Source organism: Aotus nancymaae, unplaced genomic scaffold, assembly GCF_030222135.1.
Source record: "Aotus nancymaae isolate 86718 unplaced genomic scaffold, 86718_ANA_hifiasm-v0.15.2.pri h1tg000011l, whole genome shotgun sequence".
In the NCBI taxonomy this organism is placed as follows: domain Eukaryota; kingdom Metazoa; phylum Chordata; class Mammalia; order Primates; family Aotidae; genus Aotus; species Aotus nancymaae.
Window position 1 is genome coordinate 35,367,223 of NW_026988422.1, and position 26,523 is coordinate 35,393,745.

The following is a 26,523-nucleotide window of genomic DNA, read 5'->3' on the forward strand; positions in this document are numbered from 1 at the left end:
AGATCTGGCCTCCTGCTGCTGCAACTATAACCTCAGGGTGGCCTTGATCACTAGATGTGAACAATCTAGTTAGATCTATTTTTAGAGTGCTGTGTTCTGTTCTTTAAAGAACAAACCGATAAGAGTTGCTCACAGTTTTGCATAGTGTTTAAGGGCCCAATATCACAGTAAGACCATATAAGTTCACTGCTTTCTAGCAGTGGTAATGGTACCTACCCTCAATGAGCTAATGTCAAGATTGAGTGAAAAACAATTCGCAGAAAATCCTTAGCACAGGGTCTATTATAATCATTCCACACGTAGTTGCTAGGGTTTTCATTATCGTCAGAGCACCCATTCCTAATAGAAATCTTGTATTACATATCCGAGTAGAAAGGAACCTCAGAAATCCACAAATTCACAATTGCACACCAAGGGCAGTGACTTACTCTACACCTCGCATCACTATTAAATGATATCTAGCCTATGGTTTAATATTTCCAAGGACAGGAGTTCACTAGCTTTTAAAGGTACCTCACGGTATTGCCAGTTATCCCTATCATTAGGAAGCTTTTCCTTCTACTGAGCCCCAAATCTATTTTTCCCCTGGAACACTCTGAAATGAAGGTATTGTAATTTCTGTGTGATGGCCCTTCCACCTGCCGGCCTCCCTTATAACACTCTATAGCTCTTCTTTCTAGCTGTGCTCTAGGGAAGAGACTGATGCTTCCCATTGCAGACCAGCTCTCCCTTGCCACGACCTGAGGTGTCCTATGGAAATCAAGCAGGATCTGAAAGGCCTAGGCAAAAGGAATAAATTCCACTGAAGATTACAGGAGCTCTAGTTCTCTTTTCCAGCTCCCTTCCCATGATAAATACATCCGTGCTCCACCCATGCCCTAGGAACACTACCAGGTAACACACAAATGTACGCTCACACACACAAAAAGAATAGGTTTAATTTATTAGTTGCTCTTTGGCAAAGGCTATATAGAACATTATCGGGGTGAAAAATTCTAGTTACAGATTCATGAAACTTGAGGCCAAATTAGTTTTATGAGACTATCAAATCCCCTTTCCTCCTCTCCTACACAGCAAGGTACCTCATAGTCTATGTAATTCTCTGCTGTTTTTAAATGACTAAAGCAGACATAATACATAATGCAGTTGATATTAAATATCTTGAGGAATGACGAATCAATAGAACTGCTTTCACTCTTAAGCATTAGCTGGTCACTAACAAATGCTCTGTATATCCACTTTTCATTTATTTTCTCCTTAAACTTTGTGTGAACTATTCATCAGTATCTGCTATTTGTCAGTATACACACATAAGTCTTCCAAAATAACATTTAAAGTAAATGTTATTTCCTTAATATTGCTTTAGAAGTGTTAACCTTTAAAGAACATTCAATTTAAAAAATAAAGGTTCAGGCACTGACTCTAACACATTCAGATGGGTCAAGATTTTGTTTCCCGCTGACCAGATAAGAGACTCCAAACAACATACAATGTGCCAGCTTCTTCTTTGCCCAACTCAAAGTGATATAAAGGAGGAAAATAAAACATGCTTGAAATCAGTGACCAAAGGATTTGAATAATTACATTAAATAACCATAACTTTTCGTTTAACTATTCACATTCCACACAGTGGAAATTATCCTCTCCAGATTTTTCACTTACACTCTTTTAACTTTGAAGAACTACAGTAACAAAAAACAACTTACAGACTTCCAGGATTGTGTTTTCTTTTAATGCCAAGCACAAAGTGTACATCATAAAATTCGTATTTGTTGTTTGGCATTATTTTAATAGGTACGATCAAGATCACAAATATCTTGCCATAAAAATATTCTACTATAATAATGAAAAGTATGTATCATTACATCATCGATGACTCCAATAAAATGTTACAGATATGGCATTTGCAATAAATGTTAGAAGGCACACCACATTTGTATTAGTCTTAATATAGGCACTGTAAGAAGAGCAAACACTTCCCTCTTTGGCTAGTGATGTGCTTTTATGGTAGTTATGCTGCTGATTATCCCAGTGAAGTTAGTTTTGAGGATTTTCTCTTTACTCGAGCCAAATCTGGACTTATAAGCCAGACAGTGGTAAAAGCTAAAAAGATTACTGCTGCCTACTTAAGTCATCTCTGTTAACAAAATTGCAGGCTTGTGGCATAGTTAACACAAGAGAAATTCAGTGCTTGCTGGTTCTGAATGTCATTTATCCTCTCTGGTGTGGTTTTATATCTTCAGCTTCCTTTCCTTTTTCCTCTCCCACCCTCAAAATTCTGCCTTAGCATTTGTGTGCTTAATTAAATCCATTCTGTGCTTTATTGTTGGAGAATGTGGATAATACAAAGATTTGGGACAGGGTCATACAGTGTATACAGAACACACAATGTGTTTGGACAAATTCGCCTAGTGTGAGAATCATCAGTAGTGAGTTTAAAAGTTTGAAAATCAGACCCAAAATTTTGGGCATTTAAAATATCTCCTGCCTTGAAATGGCTTTGTAGTTGCTAGATGGCAGAGCACTGGATCAAAACAAAAAAACGGCTTCTTGAGTTGCAAGGGTTCTTTGAATGCTGGAGCCCTAATAGGCAACTGAATCCAAGTCTGAATCCCAAGTCTACAGTGCTTGTTTTCCGTATTACACAGGACTTGGCTAGTGAGGCTGAGAAGATACAAAGCAAAAAGAGTTTTTGGAGAGTTTGCATGTAAAACCTCAGGCTTGAAGAAATCAGGTTAACCAAATTCAAAATGCAGTAAGTTTCACCCACCCTACACTTTGGCCCTCACATAAATCCTTAGTAGGCATTGCCAGTAGGCCAAGTTTAATCAGGGGACAGTGCCTACCAGGACACTGAATGGTTACCATATGTCCATCCAACCAATAGCAGATGAATAGCTAATACACCATGACGAGGTGCTCTCCTAGCAGGGTCCTCCTCTGATCATCAGAGAGCAAATGAAGAAAGGCCGGTCATATCCCTCATGTCTCTGAGGTGTTAACAACTAACTACACTCTAGCCAGAGGCTCTTCCCTTTATTTCCTTACCCTCCTTTGCTTCTCTCTAGCCCAACCTCCTGACAATGGTTAAAACAAAAAGACCCCAAAAATACCTCTTGCTAAAACAGTAGTCCCTAAACTCTCTCATCTTAGAATACTGTCAGGTACCCTCAGCAGAGCTCAGCAGAGACAGAATCTTTGTCAATCAGGTTAAGGGCTCTCAGAAGCATTATGAGAAATACTGAACTGGAAATTAGCTGATTATAACCACAAAAAAAGCAGACTTATTAGGACTTTCAGCCTCTGAGGGTTTTGTTTGTTTCTTACCCCTATGCAGAGAGTTCTCAACTACCTCTTTTCCACCCGAGGGACAAAGCAGAGGGGTTAGTTTGGCTTGGCTAACTTGCTTGAGTCTGAAAATAGGAGTGGTCAATATTTGTGTTTTCAGTTTGGTGTTAGGTTTGAGCAGATCGCAGTGACGGCTAAAGTTAATCACTTTCTGGCAATCTCATTTCTTCTCTGTTCACTTGGGTTCTGTTAAATACTAGGAAAAGACTTTCGCAGAAGCATGGGCCTTCACTGTGTTCTGGCACTGGCCTTTCAAGCCTCTGCAATCTCCCTACTGACATTTGCTGGGCCTGATTTGACTTCACCCTCCACCCTCCCTTTGCTTGCCCTTGCCCACATCAGCCTCTCCTAGAGTCTGGAGGGTCTTCACAAATGAAAAACATTTACATCATGGTTAAGTGTATTAATCTAGAATCCTTGGCAAATGTGAGATTAGACTAACATCGACCGGCTGTGGTGGCTCACACCTGGAATCCCAGCACTTTGGAAGGCTGAGGCAGGTGGATCACCTGAGGTCAGGAGTTCAAGACCAGCCTGGCCAACACAGCAAAACCCCATCTCTACAAAAAATATGAAAATTAGCTGGATGTGGTGGCACACGCCTGTAATCCCAGCTACTCAGGATGCTGAGGCAGGAGAATTGCTTGAACCGAGGAGACAGAGGTTGCAGTGTGCTGAAATCGTGCCACTGCACTCCAGCCTGGGCAACAGAGCAAGGCTGTTTAAAAAAAAAGTAAGATTAGACTGACATAGTCACAACTTAAGGGACGGACTGTGGGAAGGAGGAGTAAGGGAGGATGCAAGCACAGGTTAAAAGGACTTCTCCATGTTGAATGCAGCACTAATAAAACAGGTCTCTTGCCCTCAGAATAGCCTCTTCTATGAATATTCATTCTGAAGGGAGCTTCTGGTCCCCAGGAGGGCACAAGGAACACAAAGGCAGAACCAGACCACTGCCCTGCCCCTTTAGATGTGAGCAGGTTAACGTGGGCTTCTGGTATTATCCCTATTAAAGCAGATACGTTTACAAAATAGGAAGTGCTCTCTAGCAGAGACTATGTTTCCTCTGGTGTCTAAAAGCACCCACAGGCACCATCCACACTCATGCACACACAAACTACGCAGAAGCAGGCTCCTGCCAGGAGGCAGCTGGGAGTTCTTCCGGCCGCTAGGTTTAAGCCAAGTAAGAATCTGGTGGTTTTAGGTCTAGGTCTTCCTGGGGCTGCATACCTAGGACAGGCTGGGTGCACACCTGGATTTGGCTTAATCCAAATCAATGGATATGCAACGACACTGCTTCACACGTGTGACTCTCTTCTTCTTGGTAGGTGGCTGTAGTTCAGGGCAGTTGAGTGTGACCATCATGGTAGTGAATTTCTTGGGCTTGCAGAAGGAACAGGACTGAAAGGAGCCTTCCTCCTTCCTGATGTGCCTGGGGATGTAGAAGGAGTTGCACTGACCATAACAGAAGCGGTTGATGATGGTGCGACTGTTGCACCCTTCCTCGTGGATGGTCTGCTTAAGCGGCTGGGTTTTGCACCAGTCTCGCTTCAGGTATTTTCGCTCCGTCACATGCAGGGCCTCTTGGCTGGACTCCAGCACCTCCTCCCCGGGCACGGCAGTGCCCCGCCCTTGGCCCCGCCCCCGGTTCCTGGAGCCAGGCTGCTGGGGCGACTGAGTCTGCTCTGAGTCATTGTGCTGGGCCTTGTCTGGCGGGGGAATGGCACCTTGGGACCTTTTCCCTTCAGCAGCGGGCAGCAGGGTCCCCAAGAGGAGAAGCAGGGCTCCCACCGTGTAAGCTGTGCGGCTCATACTAAAGGAAGGAAGCACAGAGAGGGGCAGACACAAAACATGGCAAAGTTAATTTAAAAGTTAATAGTACCTAGCATTTTAAACGGTACTTGTTATACACGTATGTAAAATATTTCGTTTACTTCTCATAGTACCTGTATGAATTAAGTACTGTTATCTCCGTGACCCAGCCATCAATCCATGGAGTAATTCCCCCACAGTCCCACAGTGACTCAATCAAGTTTAAACTCAGCCACGACCTAGCTCTTTTCACCTATTCTCACAAGAACTTACTGGCTTCTGGCACCAACGGCATTTGACTCTATTACATTTACTTAATTATATTCATTCTTGTATTTGATAATATTTAGTAAGCTCCTACACTGTGTTTAACGCCATATGACCTTTGCACCTTTTGGAGGGAACTTTGTTTTGTTTTATAGCAAGATAAATTAACCTTTCTGCCCAGAGGACTTTTCTCCCCAAACACAGCCTGAGGCTTCCTGAGCCGTGAATGCTTGTGAGACTTTGCATTTTTAATCAGACGTAGGAGGAGAGATTCTTGGAGACCTGTGAATGCTCATGAGACTGCATTTTTATCGGACGTGAAAGGATAGATTCATGGAGACCTGAGCTGTGAAATGCTCATGAGACTCTGCATTTTTATCAGACGTGGAAGGAGAGATTCATAGAGACCAGAAAGCATCTGACAGAGGGAAAACAACGAAGCAGCAAAGGTCACAATCCTGGTGCAGTAACTTGCTGTCTGATCTTAAGGACATCACTTTACCTCTCAATAAGTGACTCAATTTAAGCAAAGATACCAAATGCCTTGTCTCCCCAGGTAGGTTGTTCAGATCCAATTCAAACATCAATGTGAGAGCATTGGAGAACTAACCACTTGTTGGCGGTACTGCAGATAGAATGAAAGACAGTAGCGGGTCTCCGCCACGTGGCCTCACTTATTCTCATCTTGAAACTGGGCAGAGATAGTGTGTCATTCTTTATACCATGATATACATTTTTCTACCTTTTAAATAGCGAAATATGTCACTCAACGTGTGTTGTGTATAAACAATTTAAAAGGTAGAAAAATGGGCATGGCAGAACAAGTATGTGCAAATATTTACATCAATAAATGCCATGGGCATGTTGACTACATTAATGGCAATTAATTACTATCGATAGGTCTGTAGATATGGGTCTGAAAGGGCAGTGACGTGAACAGTGGCAAAAAAAATGAGGTAAGGCAGAGGGAAAACAACAGAAAACAGGAAAGCATAGACAAAACAAATGGAGGGAAGAATGCAATTCAGAGGAAGGGGAACTTCTACAAGTGGGGTATTCAGGGGAGGTAGGGCAGACAAAAAGAAGAGGAGGAGGAGTGTGAGGAGATTGAAGTGGAGGAGAATCATTTTTTCTTTTTGAGACAGAGTCTCACTGGGATGCCCTGACTGGAGTGCAATGGTGTGATCTCGGCTCACTGCAACTTATACCTCCTGTGTTCTAGCAATTTTCCTGCCTCAGTCTCCTGAGTCGTTGGGATTACAGGCACGTGCCATCATGCCCAGCTAATTTTTGTATGTTTAGTAGAGGCGGGGTTTCACCACATTGGCCAGGCTGGTCTTCAAAACTCTTGACCTTAGGTGATCCTTCCACGTCGGCCTCCCAAAGTGCTGGGATAATAAACGTGAACCACCACGCCCAGCCAGAGCAGCATATTTTTAAAAAGGAGAGTGCAAGAGAGAAGCCTCAAGACTAAGAAGATTCTCTTCGGACAGTGCTTCTTAAGACTTCAAAGTACAGGCAGTTATCTGGAGATATTGTTAAGATGCAGTTCTGATTCAGCAGTTCTTTTTATTAAGCTTTGAGTAGCAAGGCCTGTGAGTACTTGCTGCCATGGGGCACATAGAGAATTATTAAAATGTGGAAGGATTTTCTTTTTAATGAATACAGTTTCAGATTCACAGCCTCTCTCCTGTGGCCATCACAACTGGACTTGAATCCTGAAGCTTCTCCTGTCCAATTCTATGGTTTCTGAACCTAAGAACACAGCTGTGTAGCCTCCATTTCCCTGCTCTTTGGAACACCAGTATTACACATAATAACCACTAAGTGCAACTGAACGGTAACATTATTTCTTCCTCCAAAACTGGACAAGTTGGTATTAGCCAGAGCAATTACCTTGCACAAAAGCAATGTAAAATCTAGATTTTCTAATGGACAGCATACAGTAAACACCATTCAACCCTAGAATAATGCCAAATTAAGATAATACTGAATTTAAGATATCTTTAAATGGCACCATCTTTCCAACATTAACCGAGTACTCTTAGACCAGTTTAAGTTTGGAGCTGATAATGTGACATTCAGCTCCAGCTGTCTGTGGGCATTTAGAGCTATAAATTTTCCCTCTAAACACTGCTTTAGCTGTGTCCCAGAGATTCTGGTATGCTGTGCCTTTGTTCTCATTGGTTTCAAATAACAAAATTAAGGCAGAAATAAATAAGTTATTTACCCAGTAGTTATTCAGAAGCAGGTTGTTCAGCTTCCATGTAGTTGTGCAGTTTTGAGTTTCTTAATCTTGATTTCTAATTTTCTATTGTGGTCTGAGAGACTTATTTCTATTCTTTTGCATTTTCTGAGGCGTGTTTTACTTCCAATTATGTGATCAATTTTAGAATAGGTGTGAAGAGAAGAATGTATATTCTGTTAATTTGGGGTGGAGCGTTCTGTAGATGTCTACGAAAAAACTAAATTTCATATGTATCCAAAAAAGAGCCTGTATAGCCAAGACAATCCTAAACAAAAGAACAAAGCTGGAGGCATCACACTATACTACAAGGCTTTGGTAACCAAAACAGCATGGTACTGGTGCCAAAACAGATATATAGACCAATGGAACAGAACAAAGGCCTCAGAAATGACACCACACATCTACAACCATCTGATCTTTGACAAACCTGACAAAAAACAAGCAATAGGGAACACCTATTTAATAAATGGTGTTGGGAAAACTGGCTAGCCATACGCAGAAAACTGAAACTGGACCCCTTCCTTATACCTTATGCAAAAATTAACTCAAGATGGATTAAAGACTTAAACGTAAGACCTAAAACCATAAAAACCCTAGAAAACCACCTAAGCAATACTATTCAGGACATAGGCATGGGTGAGGACTTCATGACTAAAACACCAAAAGCAATGGCAACAAAAGCCAAAATTGACAAATGGGATCTAATTAAACTAAAGAGCTTCTGCACAGCAGAAGAAACTAGCATCAGAGTGAACAGACAACCTACAGAATGGGAGAAAATTTTTGCCATCTATCCATCTGCCAAAGGGCTAATATCTAGGATCTACAGAAACTTAAGTTTACAAGAAAAAAACCCACCCCATCAAAAAATGGATGAAGGATATAAACAGACACTTCTCAAAAGATGACATTTATACTGCCAACAAACATGGAAAAAAAGATCACTGGTCTTTAGAAAAATGCAAATCAAAACCACAATGAGATACTATTTCACACCAGTTAGAATGGCAATCATTAAACAGTCAGGAAACAACAGATGCTGGAGAGGATGTGGAGAAACAGGAATGCATTTATACTGTTGGTAGGAATGTAAATTAGTTCAACCATTGTGGAAACAGTGTGGTGATTCCTCAAAGATCTAGAACCAGAAATACCATTTGACCCAGCAGTCCCATTATATACCCAAAAGATTATAAATTATATGAAGACACATGAACACATGTTTCTTGTGGCACTATTCACAATAGCAAAGACTTGGAACCAACCCAAGTGCCCATCAATGACAGAGTGGATAAAGAAACTGTGGCACATATATACCATAGAATACTATGCAGCCATAAAAAAGGGATGAGTTCATATTCTTTACAGGAACATGGATGAAGTTGAATACTGGCATTCTCAGCAAATTAACACAAGAACAGAAAACCAAACACCACGTGTTCTTACTCGTAAGTGGGAGTTGATCAATGAGAACACACAGACACAGGGAGGGGAACATCACACACCAGGGCCTGTTGGGAGATGGGAGGCTAGGGGAGGGATAGCTTTAGGAGAAATACCTAATATAGATGACAGGTTGACAGGTGTAGCAAACCCCCATGGCATGTGCATACCTAATATAGATGACAGGTTGACGGCTGTAGCAAACCCCCATGGCCTGTGCATACCTATGTAACAAATCTGCACATTCTGCACGTGTATCCCAAAACTTAAAATATAATAAAAAGAATGGAGAAAAGCACTTAGGAGAGAAGTCCAGTTATAATACAGGCCTGAATTTTTCCTGTGACTAGGTAAGTTGAGCCATTCTCCTGGTCTCAAAATACATTGGGAATTTGAGGTTTCATGAGTTTCTGCTATTTATTCAATTGGGACAAAAATCTAAAATACAATTCAGTTGCTGCCCATTTTAGAGGAGTACAGGAGATGGCCCCAGGCCTACGCCTACAATCTTCCTCTATACCTCCTGAAAATGGTCTCCAGACAATTTCACCCCTCCCAGACCAAGACTCTACAAGTTCATCATAAGAGGTCAATCTGAGACTGACTGGAAATGTATGTTAACTGCATATGACAGGTTTACCTCATAAGGTCATACCTTTCCACAAACATCTATCCAAAAAATGCGATTTTATTTCTCTGAACCAACTTAAGGCTTTCTTTAGACTCAACTTTCCCTTCTTGGCATTTTCACATCTGTTGAGTAAATAGCTAGTCTGAGTGTTGATGAGGGCTTATTCATCACCTTACCCTCAGTGCCTGGCACAAGGCAGGTGCTCGTTAAAATTTGGTAAATGCACGATTGTTATGAACTTCACTGATTTACAGAGTTACCATTCTGTGTTTTAAACGCCTTCACCAGTGCCCGTGAACAGAAGAGGCAACTGCAATCCTTTGGATGTCTGACTCTCAGAGTGGCAAATTCCTTCCATCCTAGAGAGCTTCCCAAGACTTGTCTTTTTAGGAATTCCAAATGTTCCTGACATTTTACCAGTTCTCATATGGAATCCTATGGGTTTCATTTTCTAATTGAAACCATTGCAATTAATACTATGGCAGAAGCCAACAGCAGAGCTGTAAATTCAAAATTAGTCAATTGTGGTTTTCAGTTTTAATTTGGACAGACTTTGTTCCTATGGGAGTATGTCTACCTTCTAAGCCAAAGGGTCTAGAGTGACAGGCTTTTTCTCAAAATAAGATTTATTAGCTACGAAAAGTGAAATGGTTATTCGTTTTTTAAAAGCCTATTCTTCAAAAATCTTTAGTACTTATTGGAAGATGTTCAAGTTGTCAACCTTTGTTTATTCAGAGAAGTAAACACCAACTTAAAGAATGTCAATCGAGACCTCAGCTTCTCAGCAGTGCTCTGAGGCACACTAGCTGCTCTACATGAGTGACAGCCAGTGGTGTATGAACTGTAATTCATAGTGGAACCAAGGCTCTGCCACATCCTGGTCAGTCCTCCAAGCTCTCCCCACCCACAAACTGCTCGATTCTTCAGTGAAAGAGAGGAAAGATGTGCACTTGAAATCCCAATCGTATTGTCACCAAATAATGTGCACTTTGTAAATATCAGAGATGTAGAGGAAATGCAGAAGATGTGTATTTGAGGACAATTCTTTTCCACAGCAACATGTAGCAGGGTATCCCATGGTAAAAATTCAATCCATAGCTCGTCCAGACTTAGGTTCCTGTGACATCCATACCCAGTCATTAGCTGCAAAGACTGTATGGTAATTTCCACCACTTATGAAATGGCCTATTAATGTCATTAAATTAAGCTGCATCTCATAGACCCAGGGTGCATCAAGATACCCAACATCTCCTTGATTCTTTTTTGCAGACAATGTATCTCCTTTTCAAACTGCCTCCACTTCCCATCAATGCAGTTCAGCTTCAAGAAATGTGATCTGAGTTTTCTTTGCAACTGTTCTCCACCAGCAAGTCTCACCTCATCTCCACTTTTTTCTCTTTGCCTGTATCCTCTATTTCACTTGTCCCAAAGGACACATACTCTGAAAGCAGGTCCTCCCTACGGCACGCTTTCCTTTCAGTTTTCCTCAGGGATCAAGAGTAAATAGCCACAAGCAAGATAAGCCACCTTAACCACCTCTATCCTGTGCAGGTCGTGGCAATCCATTCCAGTTTTTACAAAGCCTCTAGGAACACAATATTTAATTCTCAAGACTCAAAAATGGTATCTGTATGGCCTGTTTCCAGTGTCCATGATGTTTTTGGGAAAGTTTAAGCCAGCTCCTATCACTCTTGCTGTATTTCTCATTTTAGCTAAGCAACCTCCTCAGAATCGGTGAAAGGGAGTTTTTAGTAGGAATTACAGTGAAAGCCAAATATCTGTGCCTGGACTTCTGGTCAATGACCTGATGAATCAAGCGTTACAAAAACATTCAATAGGCATGGCATAAAATTATTCTCCCAGCATAAGAAATAGTGAAAGTGACTGCAAATGCTCTAATTGTAGGCCAGGTTTTAGAAAAATCTATTCCTTTTTCTCAGGTCTAAATCTTTGGGAAAAGATTAACTTTTTAATTTGATCTTTAATTTTTAAAGACAATTGTTGATTTTTTTTCAGACAAGTTGTACCAAGGAGATAGTAAGAGTTCCCGATTGGCACACAGAGAGGATAAAGTCTCATCCCCTTTGTATTGTTAAAAACCCTTAACAGAGGCTAGAGTCTGAAGACCAGGTCAGCTAAATCTAGCTGGGGCCCAACATTGCATAGGACAGGGAGACCACCTGGTTGTGAAGTATCTCAGGAGCTCTGTTTGTCAAAGTTCTTCTTAGGAATGTTAATGACTATATACAATTCTTGAGGTCAACCGAGTTAGAAAGTAATAAATACTAAATGTTCACTGAGCAGCACTACTGAGACATGACCAAGTTATAGGTTCTGTTCTGTAGTGAAGGATGTGTCACTGCGTAATGCAGGATTCAGGATTTCATTTCAGAACTACCCTACGATATTATCCTGCTTCTGTGTAACATGACTATTTTTCCTAACATTACTAATAAGATTTATCTTTCATTTTGAAGCCCTTTCTGTGCCGGGCATTATGCTGAATTCTTACCCAATTTTATCATTTATTTTTCGTAACAAAATGAGGTAGAAAACATTATCTTCCTTTTACCAGTCATGGAATCTATACTCAGAAAAGTTAGGAATCTGTCCAAGCTCACACAGCTCATAAGCAGGAGAGCCAGCGGTTTAAACCCAATCCCATCTGGCCCCAAACACAGGTCCTTAACCACTGTCCTATTGACACCCAGTGCTGTCCTGAACAGTGGAACCATGGATATGTTTTCTAATACAATACAAATTGAAGATTACAAATAATTGTCTATTTTGTATCTTCATGTTCAGATGTGAAGAAAGATTTCTCTTGTCCCAAGAATGAATTTGTTGTACTTTGAATTTCTAAGAGCATATGTTAAAACTAAAGATTTTTTGCAGATGTCAGACACAGGCTGGTAGCACTTGTCTAATCGTTGCTTTTTGGTTGGAGGCTGCAGTCACCTCCCCTAACCACTGTCCACCAAACCCCCTTTTCTTTACATAAAATGTTTAGGTTTCCTGGCTGTCCTTTACTGTTTTGGAATATGCTCCACAGCTTTGCTGTCAACAAGCAGTTCTTCGGGGGAGGTGTCTGTGGCATGAAATTTGAGTTTTATCACTTTTAATACTTGACCATTAAGACTGAAGACATCATTGGCTTAGTTTCAAAGGCAGGGTAGGCAGCCCTCAGAGATGTGGGGACATAATAGGTTTGTATTCTTCTGTGTGTAACTACTCACATAAAAAGCACATTAGTCAACCTGGATTTCCTACAGAGCGTGGGTTACCAAAACATTTCACTAAAAATGAACTTTTAAGAAAATAGGAAACCTGTGAAATTACAAAGTTTACAAAAGACTCTAATTCCTACCATGACCCGGGGGTTAAATACACACAGACACACAACACTGCCACTATCCCGATAAAAATCCCTTAAATAGTTAATATTAACAAGTTGACAGTGCAATTTATCCAGAGATAGTAATCAAATCACCTACTGTTGTAGACTTGACTTGAGGGGGCAGTAAGAATCTACAGTTTTAAGATCTTTCCCCTCCTTGCTTTGAAAAAAGTACATCCCCCACCAAGACTTCCATGCTCCCCCTCCTTCCAGAAAAAAAGAGGGGGAAGCCCTAGGGATGAAAGAGGACCCTCACCCTAGGATGAGGTTATCTTAACCTCTTCTGCGCTATTTATTTAACTTGTGTGTACAGCCAGAAGGAAGCCACTACTCTGGGGTCCCTGGGACAGCTTAAAACCCTAGTGAGCCACTTAACACAATAGATTGTTTTAATCAGTTCGTGTCCTGGCACCATCTCGAAGGGGAACATAAACAGACGTGCACACCGCCCAGATTTGTTCTTTCCAGCAGGAGATCCAATTACCTATCGGTGGTCACCTCTCTGCCCTCGGACCATTTAAGAGGAGATTTTTAACCCCTAACGCTAAGGCTATGTTTCTGTCTATAAGAGATGGGATTCGAGTTGGTCGAGGAGGGGAAGGCAGTAGACGAGTTCGACCCGGGAGCGCATTAGGGACAGCTCTGGGGACGCGGGAATTTATTCACAGCAGAGGCTGGTCACCTGCCACCCATCCCCTCCCTGCCTGGGCCGGGGACCGTCGCCAGAGCCCGGCGCAGGCAAATAAATGCCAAGCTGGGGCGCCCCCAAGGAAGAGCTGCGATCTGAAGGCAATGCCCGAGTCTGTTCTGCTAGAGCCTGTAGTCTACAAATAACTGCAGCCAGCAAGGAGGTGACAACCCCAATGTACCTCCCACTCCCCTACTGTGCCCTTGCACCGCACGCTGTGGAGGGGCCAGCGGATTGAGCCAGGAGGCAAGCAAGAACCACAGACGCTCAGCTCTTTGGAGCTGCCAACCCGCCTCCGCCGCCAGTCCCTCGTCCTCAGGAGCTAGTGAGGCGCGGCAAGGCCGGGGCCTCTAGGACGCAGTTTAAGGGATGCGCGCGGAAGTGGGAACCAGCCGGTGGCCGCTGCCCGGCGCCAGAACGTCTACCATTCAGCCCGGGCGTGCGTGCTTGGGCCCGGGAAGAGGCTCGAGAAGCGAGCACCCACGAGTGCGTGGCCGGCCGCGAGCGGTTGGTGTGTGCAGTGTGAGCACTGCTGGTTCGCTGGACCCTGCGGCCAGGGCCGCGCCCCGCACTCCAGCTGTCGGGTTACCTAAGGTTCGATTTTCCGCTGTGGCTGAACACAGTGGCTCTGCTCTTGCCAGTCTCCATCTCACCTCGGGGATGGGCAAAAATGCACACGTTGTGTATTCTCCAGATGCTCCAGCCCGCGGACTCCAATGGGCGTCCCAAGACGCCCCCAGACCCAGCGCAGCTCCTCACGCCCATGGGACCCTCTCAAGGCAACTCGCCGCGCTGTCAGCGGCCGGGACTGCGCGCCCTCGCTATGAGGGCGCGTGTGCCAGGCGCTGCTGCCACGAGCATCAGGAGCGTGTTCGGGGGGCTCCGGGAGCTGGGGTCATCCTGCCCGCCCTTAACAACCTTTTCCTACGCTTCCCAGTAGACCCAGAGCAGCGAGATCATGGCGTCCGCAATCTCAGCAGAAGGACCCCACGATGGTTCTGCACGATTCAACACCGCGAAGAGTGCACCTGGGCCTGCGCGCACAGAGGGCTGCCGCGCATAGAACCAGTGGGTCCCTGCGGTTCGCGGGGTGCCCTCTTCCTCCCACCACACTCACACTCCTTGCCAGGTGCGTCCGCGCTCACCTGTCAGTGCGGCAGGTCCTCGGGGCCTGCGCATTCGACGCGTGGCGCTGAGTGCTGCCGCGGCCAGAGCCGCCGGGGCTCGGCGCGGGGTCGGCCGGACCGAGAGTAACGCTGCGGCGGTGCACTGGGTCGCCCGGTCCGCGGAGGGCGCACCGAGTGCCAGGCATCGCGCAGTCTCCCGTTTAAATGCCGGCGGCCGAACGCGGCGCCCGGGGCCGCGCCTCTCCATTGGCCAGGCGCCGCCGCCGCCGCCAGACCCGCTATCCGCCCCCTTTCCCGGTACTGCCCCCGCCCCCCGCACCCCTCCTGCTTCCCCGCGGGGTCCCCTCTCCGCCCGCCTCGCCTCTTTGTCTGCTCCCTCCGCCTGGGCCGGCTGGGAGAGGTCACCCCAGGGAACCGCGCCTGGAATGCACAGCAAATCACATTTTCCGCTCCCGTTGGAGAAGGAAGAACGAGAGGAAATCCCCCCGGCTCCCGGCCCCTCATTCCTTCTTTGCCCCAGGTCTGGGCTTTCCCTGTCGCCCGCCCAACGTCGCCTGCATTGGTCCCGCGCTCAGTAGCGGAGACTGCACCGCGAAGAGCAGTATCTCCGTGGGTTCGCGCCAGATTCGGCGATTCTTCCCCTCTGGAGGGAACGGGACTGCGGGATGTTCTAGTCGAGCGACTGTCGCGGCTCCCGTGCGGCCCCGCCCGAGGCCCCCAACTTCGAGGGCGCTGACCCCGGCGCCCCCGTTAACCCGGCGGGCTCGCCGGCCGCCAGCAGGAGCCTGTCGCCAACATGAACACCCTCTCCTTGCCCGCCAAGGGTTCTTTCAGCCCAGACGCCGGCTGCCTCGGCTGTGAGTGTACGAAGAATAACGGGAGAATAAAACTAGAAGGACCGTCAAAAGTCAAGGCCTCTATTCTTAAATGATCTTGAGAGAGAGGACAGTCACTGGGCGAGAGGGGCTTTCTGTAGCGTGTTAAAAATACGAGTAAGTCAGGAAAATAAAACGTTAGATGAGGAAGGAATCCCCCATTTAGGAAAAAAACCTACGAGCATGTAAAACCGTTGTCACATTCCGGACCCCAAGTATATCAATATTTTTCAAAAGATGAGCAAACACTTTCATTTGTTCTTAGCTTGAAAAATTGGTTCCTCAAAGACAGTAAGTTTTGTGTGTCGAAGCTAACGTCCGTGCAAAAATCAGCACGTCTACAAGATCTGCAGACAAGCTTCATCAACCACCTCAGATGAAGACTTTGAAAAAGACTGGTTATAGAAAGAAATCTGAAGGTGTCTGTATTGCTTAAAGCAAAATAAACGAAACAAGGAAATCCATCAAAAGATGCTTATGAAACACCCGTAATTTAAGTACTTGGCTAGGAAAACAAAGCCAGACCAGAAAACAGCGTATTTTTTTGGTCCAGCGTTAGGGGGAAGAAACATCTAGTAGATGCTGTTAAGAACATGAAATAGATTTTTTTAAGTGAACGAAGCAAGAAGGAAGTCTGTATTAATATCTTTAAAATCTTAGTCGTCTGAATGTTTTGATTGTGCAGATGACAGTTTCTGCACATGAACTCGAGGCTGCACTTTACAATTCTCGGTCATTTTTTCTTTTATCATCAACTAAGCCACAGTTTGTAGTTGCCTGCAGGATGGGAGCATTGAACCAGCTTAAAGACCTATCTTGCTCAGCTGGGCTCCCGGAGAGATAGTTAATCAGAAACACAGAAAACACTTAAGCGATGACCAGTTCAGCTGAAGCCCACCACCAAGCTGAATTGGAGGCAGCTGTTCTCACAACGTGCAAACTACTGTATTCCTCCCCGCAAAAGGGAGCATATTTTACCAATTCATTAACTGCTTCTCATCTAAAGTAAGAGCTTTAGTCACTTCCCCCGCCCCAAGACTTTTTTGCCCTAAATCAAAATACAGAGTTGAAATTCCTCCTAAAATGGAAGTGATTTTTGGAGCCCTGACGTTGGTTTTCTCTATCTCCATCTATCAAATCATGACTATCAAGCGTCTCAGGCCGTATTTTCTACAATAGAACCCCCACTTCTTCCCCCCAACACATGCCCCCCGGCATACCCCAAAGAGAGAGAGGGGTGTGCATCACTGCATTTTTCTTCAGTCTCACTTCTCGCCGGCATTATAGTATTTCCTGCCACTAGAATGTGAGGTTCATAAGGGCAGACGCTTATGTCTATCTTGCTCACTTTGATTGCATGAACCACATAGAGTATAGATAGTGTAACACAGCTGTGGGATCCCATAATAGTTGTGGATTGAGAATGTTCAGCAGATTCCCACTAACAAGGATTATCAACTGAGCCAAATGCTGAAGATATAATCATCATGGATAGGATATGAGGCCCTTATCTCAGTTTAGAGTCTAGTATGTTTGTAACTATTTATGTAGAAACCCAAGGTTTTTGCCCCATATTTGTGTTTCCATAACTCCCAACCAGTTCTTGCATACCATTATCCAATCAGGATGAAGGCGTAAGGGTAAAAACTCCCTAGACGGCTCTAAACATGGTTACATAATTAAAACCTGCTTTTAGTGAAAGGAGAAGACTCGACATAGTCAAAGTTAAAACTCTTAAATCTGAGATGCCTAAACAATGATCACTAAGTGAAAAATTCAGAAAGGACTTTCGTGAAAAATTCAGAAAGAGGACTTTGGTGAAAAATTCAGAAAGAGGACTTTCGTGAAAAATTCAGAAAGAGGACTTCCAAACCACTTCGAGGTTGTGAGAAGAGTAGATTCTGCTCAGTCACTGGTTTCTAAAAGTAAAGTCCATTTCCTCTTGTTTTGCCCACCAGCCTATGGAATTATGCTAGCCTCTCTCTAACCCCAAGAAGCTAAAAGAGTGCTGCTTCTAGCTTTGGAAAACTTTGAAAACCTACAGAGAACCAGCTTGGTTGTAGAGACCCCCACCCAGACAGAGCTGAAGGAATTGAGAAACACTTCCAGATAGAATAGCAAAGTGGGCCCTATTTAGGGGGTCCAGCAGCCTTCACAAACAGAGAGCCTCACGGACTGACAGCATTTCAGGCTGAAGGCCCAAAGCAGACACTGATCCACGTATTTATTTTCTCTGAACAGGTGATTATTATTAACAAACAAGTGTTCTGTATTTTCTCATAATACAGAAATCTACCAAGTAGGCAGCTGTTGCCCACTTACCACTGATTACAAACAAGCTAAAAGGTATTCTCCGTGAGGGAGCCACAGGGGCTCAGATAATCTCGAAGAATTGTTTTAACTGGTGTATGATATTTATACATTGTCCTGCCACTTTGGAATGCCCCAGGTAGTTTTCTACTTGGGGGGGTGGGGTGGTGCCAGCTAGGTTTTCCTTGCCATCGTTCTTTCTAGCAAACAATATATTCTATCATACACTCAGCATTCATCAATATTCATAAACATAACATTTCTCAGCACAGACCTTTATAGAAGAGTTTTAGACCTGCAAAAGCTATTTACAGCTATTCATCCAATTGCGGAGACTATGTATGCCGTCTTGCATTGGATTAAAAAAGAATAAAGACTTTTACAGATTTGGAACTGACCTTGTATACCCTTTCTAAAGAAAAAAAGTGTAAAACTGTAAACTTGACAGTGATTAAGTAAAAACATTTACAACAGTCAAATAGCAGTAAAATGGATCATATTCAAAATAAATTTTTCTTATAAATTAGTAAGAAAAAAATCCCCACAAATAACCCAATAGGAAAAAAAAAATTGGCAAAGCACATGGCCAGGTAATTCACAAGAAGAAAACCTGGACAACCAGTAAATACAAAAAGATGCTAGATTACACCAGTAAATCAGGGAAATACAAACTGAAATGAGAAGATACTTTTGCTTATCTATTAGGTTACCAAAGATTTAAAAGTCTGACAATATCCAGTATTGAAAAAGGTATAGAGAAGCAAGCAATCAAATGCATTGCTAGTGAGAAGGTAAATTAGTACCATTGTTTCAGAGAATAATTTGTCAATATGCGTTAAATTTAAACATGCACTTAGTATGCCACCCAGAAATTAAACTTCTAGGTAAATAAACACCTTAGAAAAATTTGAACGTCTGTATGAGAGCTAAAAACTTGTATTAGCATGTTTATTGTGGTATTGTTTTAGCAATCTTAATGTCCATCAACATGTATAGGAGAAGGCATAACAAATTATTTTTTTCATATGGCAAAATGCTACATAGCTAATAAAAGCAATTGATTAGATTTTTATATTTTAACATAGAGCTCAAAAACATAGGTGATTTTTTTTTAAAAAAGGAAGCTGCAGAATAAGTAGTATGATACCATTATGTATTTTATAATGAACATATAAAAATAGCATAAATTGCTTGTGAAAACATATGTGTTCACGTGCATGTATAAATAATTGGAATCCAGACCTTTAATCATGTTCACCAGAATGAGGAGGAGAGGAGGTGAATCAGGCATGGAAGACAAAAGAAATTTCAACATTACAAAACATTAGAAAATTTTATTTTTTGAAAAAAATCTTGAAAGAAATATGACCAAATGTGGACGATTTTTATTTCTAAGTGCTGGGTACATAAATGTTTGTTAGATAATTCCCTCTACATGTTGATAATTTTTTAAACCCTCAAAATTAAAACAAATGTGATGTTTCTATTATGATTTCAAGGGTGATTTTGATTATCATTTGGAAACTGAATATTTCTGTTTCCCACGTGTCCTTTGTAACCAGCTCCAATTTGAGTAGGTGTGTTTTCAGAATGCAAACAAGCCCTTGTGTAAGTGCATATGTCTGCTGACCTGTCTGAGGGCTCACTCCCAGCTCTCCACCTTGCTGTCTATGCCTAATCAGTGTCCTGTGTATGAAAATTACATGTGCGTATGAAAATTCTGGACAATGTTGCCAAATACAGGTATATGAAATGAGTTATTCAGGACCATTGTAATAGAATTCATGCCTTATTTCATACATGTATTTATTGTGTATACTCCATGTACAGTGCAGTATGTAAAAGGTGAAAGCTTCAAACTATGAACATAATCCTTCACAGTCAATAGTTTTGGCACAGTGGGAAAAAAAGCACTGAACTTGGAGTCCCAAAAGTCAAAGTAAATTCCTGAAAGCTCCTCGTAGAAGCTGAGTGTTTCAATTAGGTATTTAAAGCCTCTGGGCTGAAATTCAACCATCTGAATTATAGGAATAGTGATAACACCCACCTTTGGGTAGATGCTGGAATTAGGTAAAACGAGCTCTGTGAAAGTGTCAGGCACCTAATAAACATCAGTGTCGCATGAATACCAGAGTTCAGTTGGTAGCTAACAGAAAAAACAGTAAGTTGTACATCAGCATGTGTTGGGTCTTATGAATCTTTAATCCACAGTGGATAATGCAGGGGGTGGCACACAGCAGATGCTTGACAAAGCTATGAAATGAGTGCTTGCATAGGAAGAAGAAAGGAAGGGAGGGGAAGAAAATAAGGGGGAAAGAAAGAAATTGAGGAAGAGATAAAGAGAGGAATGGAGGGAGAAAGGAAGGAAAGAAGGGAGAAAGAGAGAGAGGGAGGGAAGAAGACAGAAAAGAAAATGAGTGATACCATTCTAGTAAATGGCACAGCAACTTGTTTTTTATTAGTTTGTTTTGTGAAACCAGAAAATAGTTTTACCAAAACTTCTGGCTCTTTTTCACCTGCACCATAAGAATCACTCTAACCTAAAGTTACCCTTCTCAGGATGGTTCCACTGCTAAGAATAGGAGACCAGGAGATGCCCAAATGTCTAGTTAGACAGGCTGAAACTCCCATGCCAAGAGACTGGGGAGTGAAACAAGACAGAAAGACAGAGTCAGAAATGCAAAAATTCACATACCCAGTGCCTAAATATAACAGAGTCTGTGTGAAATGAGGCTCCTTTCTTTGCAGACAGGATAACTTGTTAAGTTTGAAAGGTTTATACTGAATGTATTTGTTTTGAACTCTTGGATGTGACCTCACTCTTGGAAAAAAATGCAATGGGACTTTATTCAGTTAATAATTTTGTATTTTCCCTTATAGCTTGAACTACTGTGTTCTTCATATTCTAAATCTTTGGGGCAGGGCAGGGGGGTGTGCTCTCTGAGAAAAGCTCATTCTACTGCAATTTTTAAACGCTAGTGCCTTGGGGAAGATCTGTTGAAAGTACCTATTAAACTGAAGGTTGCAGGGTTTTGCCCCCCTGTCTCTGGCTATCCTGCTCCTCATTTAAAAAAAAAGAAATTTGGCTTATCTAGTTCATTCCCAGTCTTTGTTTCATTGATGTCTCTGCTATTTACTAGAAGTCATTTTAGGAGTCACCTCTTCACTCTTTTGTTCCTTGTTAAAGGCACAGAAGTACACGTGTGATTGTGCTCTTGCTGCAGCTCTCCGAATATGTCACTTGGACTGGTTCATTACATCTTATACAATATTTTATGAACGTAAAGTTATTGTAAAAATATTACAAACTTATCACAGAAAACTTGGAAATAGAGAAAAATATAAAGAAAATAAAAATATGCAATAATTCCACAATCCCCAAATAACCACCGTTTGCATACACACACTATACATGTACATATATGGATTTTCTTCTAATTATATGTATATATATAGAGAGAGTGTGTGTATGTGTAAGAGAGAGAGAGAAAGGAGAGAGAGAGAGAAGATGCTGTATATAATAGGATGCTTTCACTTTTTATTTTAATTATTTTTTCAGGACATTAAAATTCTTCAAAAATACAATTTTAACAGTAGTATAATATTCTTTTGTATGAATAACGTACTCTAACATTTTAACTATTTTATCTTGTAGGAGTAACAATGTTTGTGTGTGTGTGTATACATACGTTTCTTAAAGTTGATCATGAGATCAGGAGTTAGACTAGCCTGATCGACATGGTAAAACCCCATCTCTACTAAAAATACAAAAATTATCTGGGCGTAGTGGCACCCGCCTGTAGTCCCAGCTACTCAGTAGGCTGAGGCAGGAGAATCGCTTGAACCCAGGAGGCAGAGAGGTTGCAGTGAACTGAGATCACGCCACTGCACTCCAGCCTGAGTGACAGCGAGATTCTGTCTCAAAAAAAGAATAAAGAAAAAAAAAGATGAAGAAGCTGATGTCTAGAGAGGTTGTAACTGTCTCAAGGACACAGCTCTATGACGCAGAGGAAGAATTCACAGCCGCTGACCCCTATGCCCCATACACTGAACTTCTCTACCCTCTATACGGTGAATTAGAGTCTACACCATACACTGGGTTAAAACTGATATTCAAATACCACTATTTTTACATGAACAAAAAATTCCTAAGTGCCAAATAATTGGATAACTGGTATTGTTAAATAATTCGATAACTGGTATTGTCAAAACATTTGGTTGTGTAAAATATGAACACATAAATGAGGAATATGGGTTTGGATATCACATGAGTTTACTTATAAAGAATGCTGAACACGAATGCTGAACACGTGGCCATTGAAAACCCAGATATGCCCTGTCTTGAGGTTTCCTATAAAAACTCAAGTCTGCCTATTGCCATTATAACCATTATTAGTGACTGTATCAGTCTCTCTCTCTCTCTCTCTCTCTCTCTCTATATATATATATATATGTATATACATATATATATATACATATATATATATGTATATACATATATATATATACATATATATATATGTATATACATATATATATATATACATATATATATATATATGTATATACATATATATATATAATTTTTTTTTTTTTGAGGGAGTCTCTGTCACCCAGGCTGGAGAGCAATGGTGCAATCTCAGCTCATTGCAACCTCTGCCTCCCTGGTTCAAGTGATTCCTGCCTCAGCCTCCTAGGTAGCTGGGATTACAGGCACTCACCACCATGCCTGGCTATTTTTTTTTTTTTTAATTTTCATTTTTAGTAGAGATGGGTGGGGGGTGTTGCCATGTTGGCCATGGCTGGTCTCATTCTCCTGACCTCAAGTGATCTGCTTACCTTGACCATTCAAAGTGCTGGGATTACAGGCATAAGCCACTGTGCCCCCTAGGAGCTTATAATAAGTTCAATGTTTTGGGGGTCTTCTCGAGGCAGAGAAGGATGGAGCTGAAGGTGGAAAGCAAATTCGATACCTGCTTTCCCTTCTAAAGATCAATGTGAATTTGTACACCAATTTGCACTTGGCTCACAAAGGGTCCAAATTTAAATCTCTTTTCAATCTTGGTTCCTTCTCCACTCTTTCCTTCCTAGAATAAAAGGTTGGATCATCTGGAATATGATTTCTCATTCCTTTAAAAGAACGATGAAAAATGTAAACTGTGGGCTCCTCACTGCTTACGTCAGAGCAATACATGTGTGCTTTATATAAACTAACCATTTGTCTATTAATGTTTGCAAAGAACTCTGTAGACATAAGGCATTTGGGACACACTCTCTGGAGAAATGTGGTGCCTTTGGAGAGGGGATCAGAGATGGAAGAAACCAATAGTAAGAGAAATTCTTTTATACTCCCACGTGTAATACAATGTGAAAGAAAATATTCAAGCTGAGCATCAGGCTGCATTTTCCCTTAGGTTGAAATCTAGCCAGTAGGAAGGAAACATTTCCACGGAGACGAGGTAACCTTGCCTGCAGTTTGTTTCTACACTCTGTTTTACTTTTTCTTGTGACAGAGAAAGAAAACAAAGCTGACAGACTCTGTATCCCCAGAAACCAGCTTCCAGATGATCTCCCTTGGTTCTCCCAGATGGAGCAGAGGTTTTCTGGTGACTCTGGTCACTGCATCAGCCTGAACAGACAGGATCTTAGAATCTCCCAGATGCACATGTCTGCCTGCCCACGTCTCCACGATTTTGTAGGAAAGTTGCTGAGCATGGGATAGGCTCTTAAAGACTATAAAGTGTGATTCTTGGTCATGGGGACATTAAGCCAAAGAAGAAAAACTTTGAAAATAAATCATAATGATTTTTGCAGTGCTACTCTGCTAGCCAGAGCAATCCATGGATGTCCGTGGAATCATTAGGGGGTACTTCCCCTAGAGAAATGTATGTACTGGTCTCTTGGCACTAGCAACTCCAAAAAGTCTGCCGAGCCAACACCTCGGGACTCTAGCCAGAGCCCCTTGTCATGCTTCCACTCTTCCAAGGAAGGAAGAAAGAAAAGAGAGAAGGAAGGGAGGAAAGGAGAGAGGGAAGGGAGAGAGGGTATTGGTTCTTTTAAATAAGAAAGACAAATCATTTCAGATAGCAGCAGCTTCCCTTAAGTGGTATTTAAGCTTTAGCTGCATAGTCCTAAATATCTATTTTAACAGCAGTTATTACTATGTGAGCTCTGCACTGTCAATCTAGAGAAAAGAATCTTGCCACTAAGAAAAATTTCAAAGTGAGAGTTGGCTTTTGATACACACATATGATACAGACATTCAATTGCACAAATATAGCAAAGAACATGAAAGGAGTGCACGGCTGAGCAGTAAGCACACACTCCCGCCCCTGGTGTTCAATGCCAGCCTGATGGTCTCCAGCTAATGTCCTCTCTGCATATCCAACACTTGAGCCAGAGCACATACCGCAGATCACCACATTCACGCCTTTGCTCTTGCTCCTCCCTCCCCTCTGAATTCCCCACTCTCATCTCTTCTGGTTGAATTCCTAGTCTGACCTCAAGCCTCCTTCTCAGAGTCTTCTGCCTTTTCTATTATTTTTGTCATATTTTTCCTTTATTATAGTTACATGCGTGCCGGATGCACCGTCTTCCATGAAACGTAGACTCCTTGCATGGAAGAAGTGTCTACTTCCTCCCTCCTCTTTGAGTCCCTGTGACCCTAGCACAGGCTGATTTGAATCATAACTAAAGTGCTCCAGGTCTCCTCATCATTTCCACTGCTATCTTCTATTTTTATCCCATCACTTGTAGGAACTGTGTCGGAAGAATTAACTGCTAGAGTTTATCCAAAATGTGGTTGCCAGTGGCAGTCCAGTAGCTGTCTTCAGTCCATCCTACCTCTTCAGTGCCCACCCCCGAGTCCAGGTCATGGTCGTTTCTCACCTAGAAGGTTGCCTTTGCTTCTTTTCTCTGCTCTCCCCACTTTCACCCATGCTGACACACAGCCACTGGACATGTCTTAACTCATGTACTAGGCCATGTCCTTCCTTTGCCTAATTCCTTTGCCTAACACCCTTTCTTGCTGACACTTACCAAATTTTTAAATTATGCAATTTGTGGATTTACTTGGTTTTATCTGTTTCCTCCCCATGCCTGTAAACTCTGTGGGGTAAAGAACCATCTCTGTGTGGCTCACTGAATCCCTGGCCTCTACATGGCACTTGGAGTGCAATGGATGCTTCCAGACCTTTGTTGAATGAATAGACTAAAAGTGCACCTGTTCTCATTTTCCTTCATGTTATAACCCTTGCTCTAGCTCCCTTTTCCTGATTTCTCCTTCTTTTTTTTTTCTGTTTGTTTTTTTTTTTAAGAGACAGGCTCTTACTCTGTCACCTAGCAGGCTGGAGTGCAGTGGTGCGATCATAGCTCACTGCACCCTTGACCTCCCAGGCTCAAGTGATCCTCCCACATCAGCCTCCCAAGTAGCTGGGACTACAGGCAAACACTAATTTTTGTGTTTTTTGTAGAGATGAGGGTCTCACCATGTTGCCCAGGCTGGTCTCAAATTCCTGGGCTCAAGCGATCCACCCACCTTGGCTTCCCAAAGTGTTGGTATTACAGGCGTGAGCCATTGCACCTGGCCTAGTTTCTGCACTTTACCTGGAACTCATTGGAGAACTGAGCCTCAAGAGCCTCTGAATCCATTCCCTCCAGGGGAGCCTCAGTCCTTAGTTTTGTTATAGAACCAGAAACCACATTCCTGTGCTCTGTGTGCCCCACCCACTGAATAACAACAGAGGCAAGGATGGCACAGACTCACTCTGGGAACCCCAACTGTCCCCCAATAAGTTCTCCTTGTAAAACCTATCACAAGACAACATTCCTCAGACCCCAAAGAAGTGAGTAAGTCTTATGGCCAGTGTCAGGGTAACACCCACTGTGCTAAAAATATCGTGGTAAAATTTCACGAGATATAAATAATGCGCTATTGCCTTGTGTTTCTGGGAAACCTTAAAGATTTGTTGTAGAAAGATATTTTAATTTTCTTAGCCTGGTGAAAAAGCATGCATAGGAAAACCCATATTGGATAAGAGAAAGAATATTTGGGTATGTGGCCAGGAATCATGCACATTTTGCCACTTATTTCATGTTTTAATCTTTTTGGAAACAGAGGCAAGTAACTAGCCAAGTACATTTGAAGGGCATCCATAATTCCAAATGCCTCTTCCTTTACAATTTATTGATGAAGGACTAAGTAGCTCATCTAATTCATCTTGAGGAGACAGGAAAATACTTGTGGCAACAGCATTTTATCATGGTTGTAAGGCTTCTGAAACATAATTCCAAACTATAGGAGTGGTTTGCAGAGCCATCTGGGAGGAGACGGGCTGATGAGAAATGTCTGGGGTCTTAGAAATACATTCAGGTGAAG

General features: G+C 42.5%; 1 protein-coding gene across 2 annotated transcripts; it reads right to left on the bottom strand.

The window, feature by feature from the left end:
- Positions 1-918: 918 nt before the first annotated feature.
- On the bottom strand, positions 919-15,002 carry GREM1 (gremlin 1, DAN family BMP antagonist). 2 transcript variants are annotated; one of them, XM_064374465.1, is made up of 3 exons: positions 14,980-15,002; positions 4,601-5,161; positions 919-2,664 (listed from the first exon to the last, which is right to left on the bottom strand). In XM_064374465.1, exon 2 carries the CDS (start codon positions 5,158-5,160, stop codon positions 4,612-4,614), a length of 549 nt encoding a protein of 182 aa, XP_064230535.1. In that variant the 5' UTR covers position 5,161; positions 14,980-15,002; the 3' UTR covers positions 919-2,664; positions 4,601-4,611. The 2 variants fall into 2 exon arrangements, with proteins under 2 accessions (XP_064230535.1, XP_012320807.1); XM_012465384.2 differs by having other exon boundaries at positions 4,579-5,161.
- Positions 15,003-26,523: the final 11,521 nt, after the last annotated feature.

Bases quoted from the DNA above. Each gene is read 5' to 3' on its own strand.
- GREM1 (XM_064374465.1), bottom strand. From the start codon at position 5,160: ATGAGCCGCACAGCTTACACGGTGGGAGCCCTGCTTCTCCTCTTGGGG.